Source organism: Triticum urartu, chromosome 7A (genome assembly GCF_056163025.1).
Source record: "Triticum urartu cultivar PI428250 chromosome 7A, HENAU_Tu73, whole genome shotgun sequence".
In the NCBI taxonomy this organism is placed as follows: Eukaryota; Viridiplantae; Streptophyta; class Magnoliopsida; order Poales; family Poaceae; genus Triticum; species Triticum urartu.
The window spans coordinates 260,373,688-260,381,514 of record NC_141879.1 but is presented as its reverse complement, the minus strand read 5'-3'; the positions used below and the strand labels follow the sequence as shown (position 1 = coordinate 260,381,514).

Below are 7,827 nucleotides of genomic sequence, written 5' to 3'. Positions count from 1 at the left end.
GTTGTCACAGCCGACGTGCCGGCCATGCTTGCGCCATCTTGCCGGCCGTCGTTTCTCGTCATCTGATCGGCCACGGGGCTGCCATCTGCACCTGCATGCATGGGCCATGCAATACTGGAATTAATCGGCCCATGTACTAATTAAGCACGCATATAATAAGCTAAGTGAAGGGCAGTCCTTGCTCCATGCGTTAAAAATGTATGCATATCATATCATCTGGGCACATTATAGTTAAGACAACTCTTTTTTTTAGAATTATATATTCTCATTATCTTCGTATACTATATATAGTACAAAAACTCGTCGAACACAATGAACTTTTCAAAACTTCACGGGAAAATGTTACAACCGAAAAAACTTGTGGTGCATATGCGGGTAGCACCCTGCGTCTAGAAATAAATTCCGATCGAGTAGCAAATCACAGTCGACCGGTCAGACCAAATAGACAAATTGAAGATAAAAAGAAATAGTCAGATTGAATTTTGATTCACGATCGATCATATCAGTCGACGTAGACGCCGCAGGTCTCTCTGATCTCGCCTTGGGTGCCGGTGAGAACGCCAGCCCTGCCCATGTTGATCATGGCCACGGCAAAGTCGGCGAAGAAGATGTCGAGAGAGGAGGCGTTGTTCATGAGCGCGACGTAGGCGCCGGTGAGGCTGTCCTGCAGCAGCGCGGCATCGGAGCGCAGCACCGCCCGGTGATTGTACACGGACTCGTAGTATCCCAGGTCGAACTTGTCCACCGTCACATCGTCCATGGGCACCACGCTCGCCATCTTCTCCGTTGGGCACTTGGTCGTCAGCGTCTTCCCGTACGCCGGCTCCAGCGAGGGGTCCTGGTCGCCGGCTCCAGTGAAGTTGTAGAGCCGCTTGGAGAAGGACGAGCAGTGTGTCACTCCAATCGTGTGCGCCGCTGCATCCATGCATTGTATGACATGTTGAGTCAGGTCATCGGAGACAAAGAAGAGCGCGATCGAGTTATGAATGATTCTTTCGTACCGGAGAGGACGACCATGTCCTTCATGGTGAGGTTCTTGACGGCGAAGTACTGGGTGAGCACGGTGACGTTGCCATCGGCCGGTGGCAGGTTGGTGAGGGCCTCCTCCAGCATGGAGACGTTCCCATCGCGGCGCCCGGTCTCCACCTCGTAGCGTGGCCCAGCGCTCTGCGCCACGACAGCTTATGATGAGCAAAGCAATTTCATAATCCATGGAGTACTAGTTAGTAACATCAAGGAATACGTACAAAATTGACGGCGTCGCGCGCGGCCATGGCCATGATGTCGGCGCAGGAGACGACGAGGGGGCATGCTTTCTCCACCACCTTCTTGATGGCCTCGATGGCCTCGTAGCCGCGCACGGTGAGGTTAGGGTCGGCGTGCTTCTCAGCGGTGCCGTTGTGGGAGTTGAGCATGAGGGAAGCGTCGCAGCCCCGGACGAAGCAGTCGTGGAAGTGGAGGCGGAGGAGGCCGGCGCGGAGGGTGGAGTCGTCGGCGAAGATGGCCTCAAGCTCGGTGCGCACAAGCTCCTCCACGCCCGGGCACGTCGTGTTGTAGTAACCGTACTGCAAATCGGCCTGCGCAAAGCTGGCCAGGAGGCTCGCCGCCGCGACCAAGATCAAGAACGTGGCGGAAGCCATGGCAGAGGACTCGATGAACCAATGTGCGCACGGTCTGATCGAGCAAGGAAGAGGGAATGGATGGATGGATGGATGAAGATCCTGGCCGATCGTAGCTGCATTTATATGGCGATCGAAGATGTTATATGGATGTTCGATGGAAATGTTTGAGTTGACCTTGCAGAGCACAGTTCGTGCTCGCCATGACCGTCGACAAACATAGCAAACATGCCATGCGTGCGGACCATTACCAGGGCAGCTCGATCGTCTCTGTCATTATATTACAGGGGGAATATATTCGAGCTAGGGGGGATGAATTGGATTATTTAGGACTACTTGACTAATCAAACTTATAAATGAGCTGCTAATTCTGTGCTTTGCGGCGCTGGATACCGTTCGTTTCGTTTGTTTTTGTATGTTTGCCGATTAAATGGACTGGTCAACATTTTGTTTTGACACTGAACAGCCCGGCGAATTCCTTGCTTGATAGTAATAACTAGTACATGGGTAGGCGCGCTTTGCCGCGCCCGATAATACCAGGCTAATAGCTTTCAGTCGGCTAACCCACGTTAATCAATTACTCCTATTATACTTTTGTGCTACTTTAGCGGCAAGCGTATGAATCTGTCCGCTGATACAATGGTAAAGCTTATGAAAAAAAATTGTGCTAAATAAAAAACTATATTGATGTCCTGAACCATAACCAAGCTCCAGCGGTGTAAATTAAATAAGTTAAAAGTTCCACTACAGGGAACATGTCCTGGAAGCAAAAGTGCATTACAGACATTAGACAGAATCATATACGCAAAGTTTAACATTGGACTCCCCATGAAATCGTACAAAAATAATAAATTTTAAAACTTGAAATCAGACACAGCTATACACCATAAAAAGACGGATACAAAACAGAAGTTCGACTATGAGTCTCCATAAGATTTCTCTCACTTCATTTGAACAACACAATTCTTCTCATAAATTTCTTCAGATATGCACAAGCGCTTCATTTGCACTGAGTTGGCATATTCTTCTTCATTTCGTATTACCTTCTTTTTTGCGCGCGGGGGGGGGGGGGGGGGGGGGGGGTGTCTGCTAACAAAATATGCTCAGCTTACAAAACAACAAAATGGAGCTGTGTATAGTGCTTTAATGAAACACAGCGGTTTGAAGATAATATTGGACTCCACAGGGCCAAAGAAGAGCAGACACTTTGCAAACATTTCACATTTCTTGTTTTTCACATAAGAGAACCATCACTTATTTTAAGATCATATCCATGTAGGAACATGCAAATGCAAATTGTAGGAGACGCAACATATTATTCAGCAGTTTAACATTTACCACATGTATCTCTTTTACAACTCACAAACGTAAAGCTCATGACATACACCTGAAATCAGTGGATGGATATTTAGTTAAATGCACACCTCCCAAAGGTACCTGCAGCAGGGCGGATGGCATTAACATTGTCTTAGTCCATGACATTTAGCAATAATGAATGCTTAACCGACATGCTGAAAAAGTGTGGAACGATAAAGAGATGGAGCAGTGGAAGAAAGCAAGATGCGTCTAGACTGACAATTGTAGAGGAAGGTATATATCAGAAGATAAGTAAGTCCATGAACCAAGCATACAGAGCTTTGTTAGACTATACATAGAAACAATCTTGTAGTAAATTTACTCAGCCGCAAGAGTAGTAAGATTATTCCTAACACTCAGAAGCTTATATGCATTAATACCTGAGCACCTAAGCAGTTTCGTCAGTTCAAGCTTCCAGAACAAAATTACACAATAAGATTTGGCCTCTAATTCAGTAGACTAAGAAAAAAAAAAGACATTTCCAATTCTTCAATCTGATGTCGAATCGTTATCCTATAGTGAAAACACAAAGCAGAGAAACCAAATTGGTGATTACTTGATTTGCTGGTATAGCCAAATCTGAGATCGCAATCACAAATGGTGATAACAATCAGTCCCATTTTATGAAAAACTAAGGAAATAATACAAAAGAGATGCTGACAGACCTAAGTAGAGAAATAATGATTTTATGCATTTGTAGGTTGTCATTAAGAAAGAGGTAGGGGCATTACCAAATTTCAGATGGTGATATGTAGCCTCATGCCTGATTTTATGTATAATGAATAATCAATTCTAGCACCAGATATCTTCCTATCAATAATGTAATAAGTCAAAGAGGATAAGCAGGCAGCTCAGGTGGAGCAAGATATGCATGCAGCTCACGTAGAGCTAGACATGCATGCTTCTAGTGGGCTTGGACGTGAAGGCCTACCCCCGGGTGTGCAGCCATGCATTGTTGCACCTGCGGCTGCTGTTCGGTCTTAGTCGGAGTCGGACGTGTCCGCGGCTGCTCTTCGGTCTCAGGCAGAGCCGGACGTGTTCGCCTCACCCATGCCTGCAGTTAGGCCATCTTTGGCAGCGGCGCCACGTGTACCGGCGGTCGAGATTGCCGGGGAGGGGGTTGCTACTCCACCCTCATCCCCTCCTCCGGCAGCAGTGCATGCGCGATATCCTTCACCGGGGGTGACACCCACACGCCGAAGTGGCCGTTATGCGGTGGCCGATGATGGAAGGACGGACACCGATGAGGACTTTTTGACCAAGGCTATGCGGCATAAAGCTATGCAGAACCTTAACAACCAAGGTACTTCGTCATCGCCCAATTCATTTTTATCCTTTTCTACTACATCCATTGTTGCTAAGTTAAATAATGTGGGTGTTAGTGTAGGAAATAATGAGAATGATATTTCTGTTTCCGCAAACGCTTTGAGACATTTGGAATATGACTGATTGAAGGTTACTCCACGAGTTTCTAGCAAATCTTTTATCTCACATCTAGATGAGGAGGAGCTGCATGCCACATCAGATGGTCAGCTACTCGCTCATGTAGTAGGGGAGGTTTCGGACGTGGGTTTGGAGGAACCCGAGCTTAGTTCATTGATTGAGCTTACAGCTTCCGGTCGTAAATCCAAGTCTGATCGATCGAAAAAAGGTCGTAAACCCTCTAAAAGGGGGAAATTTTCTAAATCTCCTATTGTTTCCTCATGAATGTCATGTTCTTTAATAGCAGAGGTCTTGGTGACTTGGCTAAACATCTATTCATTGTGGAATGTAATAGGGAGTACAATTTTTTTTTTGGTTTTATCTGAAACGGGGAGACGTGATTTCTCAGTAAGTCTGCTTAACCGCCTTTCTGGCGGGATAGATTATAACTAGATTTCACGACCACCTCGAGGTCGTTCTGGGGGCATTTTACTCGGTGTTAACACAGAGACTATGGATGTTTTGGCTAGTTCGGAAGGAGAGTTTCATATTAAACTCCATATCCGAAACAAAGCTGACAACTTCACATGGACCCTCATCGCCGTGTATGGGGCAGCCCAGGATGAACTCAAGGCCGTTTTTCTCTGTGAACTGGTTAATCTAGCCAAAGATAATCCCTACCCCATTCTTATTGGTGGGGATTTTAATTTGCTACGATTTCCAAATGAGAAAAGCCAAGGTAGGTTCGATAATCACTCCTTTCCTTTTCAACGCTGTCATAGACAGTCTAGATTTGCGAGAGGTTTCCATGATTGGAAGACAATCACTTGGGCGAATAGTCTTCCGGAGGCGACATATGAGAAACTAGATCGCGTTTTAATGGATACCGACTAGGAATCCAAATTCCCTATGGTTTCTGTTCGCGCTCTTCCTCGTATAGAGGCTATCTCAGACCATGCACCCATCCTCTTAACCATCGGATCGCCACGTCCACAACATCGACGCAAGTTCAAGTTCAAACTAGGTTGGTTGCATCGAGATGGATTCTATGAAATGGTCAAGGAGGTGTTGGATAAACCGGTTGCCGGGCCTACCCCAATACACAAATGGAACAACAAAATGCGTGCATTACGTAAGTTCCTTCGTGGTTGGGCTAGGCACACTGCGGGTATCCTCAGAAAGGAGAAGCTTCGTCTTTCATCCATTATTGATGATTTAGAAGCTTTGGCAGAGATTAGAGCTCTCTCTGACCTCGAATTAGAGATCAAGAGTCAATTGAATGCCCAGTTAGCTCGCATGTTGCGCGAGGAGGAACTGAAGTGGTACCAACATTCAAACTCTCAATTTATCCTCAAAGGTGATTTGAATACGAGATATTTCCATGGTGTCGCCACTGGCAGCCACCGGAAGAAACTTATTCATTCCCAACAACAGGAGGAGGGCATGATTGAAGGGCAGGAGCAACTTAAGTCTTATATTACTAGTTATTATAAAAATCTATCCGGGACTCCTCAGGAAGGAAACTTCTTGATGGATGAGTCTCAAACAGATGACATCCCCCAGGTTTCTGATGCGGAAAATAGCCTTCTAACAGTTCCATTTTCCGAGGAGGAAGTTAGAAAGGTAGTTTTCCTAATGGAGCATAACAAAGCACCGGGTCCAGATGGTTTTCCCACTGAATTCTACTAGAACTTTTGGGAGGTCATCAAACATGATCTCCTACTCTTGTTTGGCTGCCTTCATGCTGGTCAACTAGAGTTGTTTCGCTTAAACTTTGGCGAAATTATTTTAATACCTAAGGTTATTGAGGCTGAAAGCATACAACAATATCGTCCAATATGCCTCCTTAATGTTAGATTTAAAATCTTCACTAAGGTAGCGACTATTAGGCTCAATTCGGTTGCTGAACATGTGGTTCGTCCGTCTCAAACTGCTTTTATGCAAGGCAGGAACATCCTAGATGGGGTTGTTGTCCTTCACGAAATACTTCACGAATTGCATCGAAAAAAATTGAATGGGGTGGTTCTAAAAATTGACTTTGAAGAGGCTTATGACAAAGTCAAGTGGTCTAAGAGTCTAAGATGATACCTTACCTGCAATCCTAAATGCTTAGTATAGGATGCTAGTGTTCCATCAGTGGCCCTACACTCTTGTCCATCTGCCGTGCTATACTACTGGGCCGTGATCACTTCGGGAGGTGATCACGGGCATATGCTATATACTTTATACTGTTACATTACTTATGATACTGTTCGGAGATGGGGGCTGAAGGGGCAGGTGGCTCCATCCTGGTAGAGGTGGGACTGGGTTCCCGACAGCCCCCGACTGTTACTTTGTGGCGGAGCGACGGGGCAGGTTGAGACCACCTAGGAGAGAGGTGGGCCTGGCCCTGGTCGGCATTCGCGGATACTTAACACGCTTAACGAGATCTTGGTATTTGATCTGAGTCTGGCCACTGCCTATACGCACTAACCATCTACGCGGGGACAGTTATGGGCACTCGACGTCGTGGTATCAGCCGAAGCCTTCGTGACGTCAGCGACTGAGCGGCACGCGCCGGATTGGACCGTAAGCCTGCTCTTGTATTAAGGGGGCTAGTTCTGCTTCCGGCCGCGTTCGCAACGTGCAGGTGTGCAAAGGGCGATGGGCCCAGACCCCTGCGCCATAGGATTTAGACCGGCGTGCTGACCTCTCTGTTGTGCCTAGGTAGGGCTGCGACGTGTTGATCTTCCGAGGCCGGGCATGACACAGAAAAGTGTGTCCAGACAAAGGGGATCGAGCGTGTTGGGAAATGTGGTGCACCCCTGCAGGGAAGTTGATCTATTCTAATAGCCGTGTCCCTCGGTAAAAGGACGACCTGGAGTTGTACCTTGACCTTATGACAACTAGAACCGGATACTTAATAAAATACACCCTTCCAAGTGCCAGATACAACCCGGTGATCGCTCTCTAACAGGGCGACGAGGGGAGGATCGCCGGGTAGGATTATGCTATGCGATGATACTTGGTGAACTTACCATCTACTCTCTTCTACATGCTGCAAGATGGAGGTTGCCAGAAGCGTAGTCTTCGATAGGACTAGGTATCCCCCTCTTATTTCGGCATTCTGCAGTTCAGTCCATATATGATACCCCCTTTTCCATTTGATACCAATGCATACATATGTAGTGTAGCTCCGTGCTTGCGAGTACTTTGGATGAGTACTCACCGTTGCTTTGTTCCCCCTTTCTATACCCGATCGCTGCGACCAAACGATGGAGCCCAGGAGCCAGACGCCACCATCGATGATGACTCCTACTACACTGGAGGTGCCTACTTCTACGTGTAGCCCGCTGACGACAACCAGGAGTAGTTTAGGAGGATCCCAGGCAGGAGGCTTGCGCCTCTTTCGACCTGTATTCCAGTTTGTACTAGCCTTCTTAAGGCATTC

At 47.0% G+C, this 7,827-nt stretch overlaps 1 protein-coding gene across 1 annotated transcript; it reads right to left on the bottom strand.

Moving 5' to 3' along the window:
• Positions 1-255: 255 nt before the first annotated feature.
• LOC147959248 (peroxidase 1-like) lies at positions 256-1,742 on the bottom strand. The gene is made up of 3 exons (XM_087534910.1): positions 1,248-1,742; positions 1,002-1,167; positions 256-915 (listed from the first exon to the last, which is right to left on the bottom strand). Exons 1-3 carry the CDS (start codon positions 1,638-1,640, stop codon positions 503-505), a joined length of 972 nt encoding a protein of 323 aa, XP_087391036.1. The 5' UTR covers positions 1,641-1,742; the 3' UTR covers positions 256-502.
• Positions 1,743-7,827: the final 6,085 nt, after the last annotated feature.

Coding starts and splice junctions, on each gene's coding strand:
- LOC147959248 (XM_087534910.1), bottom strand. CDS start 1,640: ATGGCTTCCGCCACGTTCTTGATCTTGGTCGCGGCGGCGAGCCTCCTG. Junction 1,168..1,247: donor CGCGCGACGCCGTCAATTTT/GTACGTATTCCT, acceptor GTCGTGGCGCAG/AGCGCTGGGCCACGCTACGA. Junction 916..1,001: donor GGACATGGTCGTCCTCTCCG/GTACGAAAGAAT, acceptor GCATGGATGCAG/CGGCGCACACGATTGGAGTG.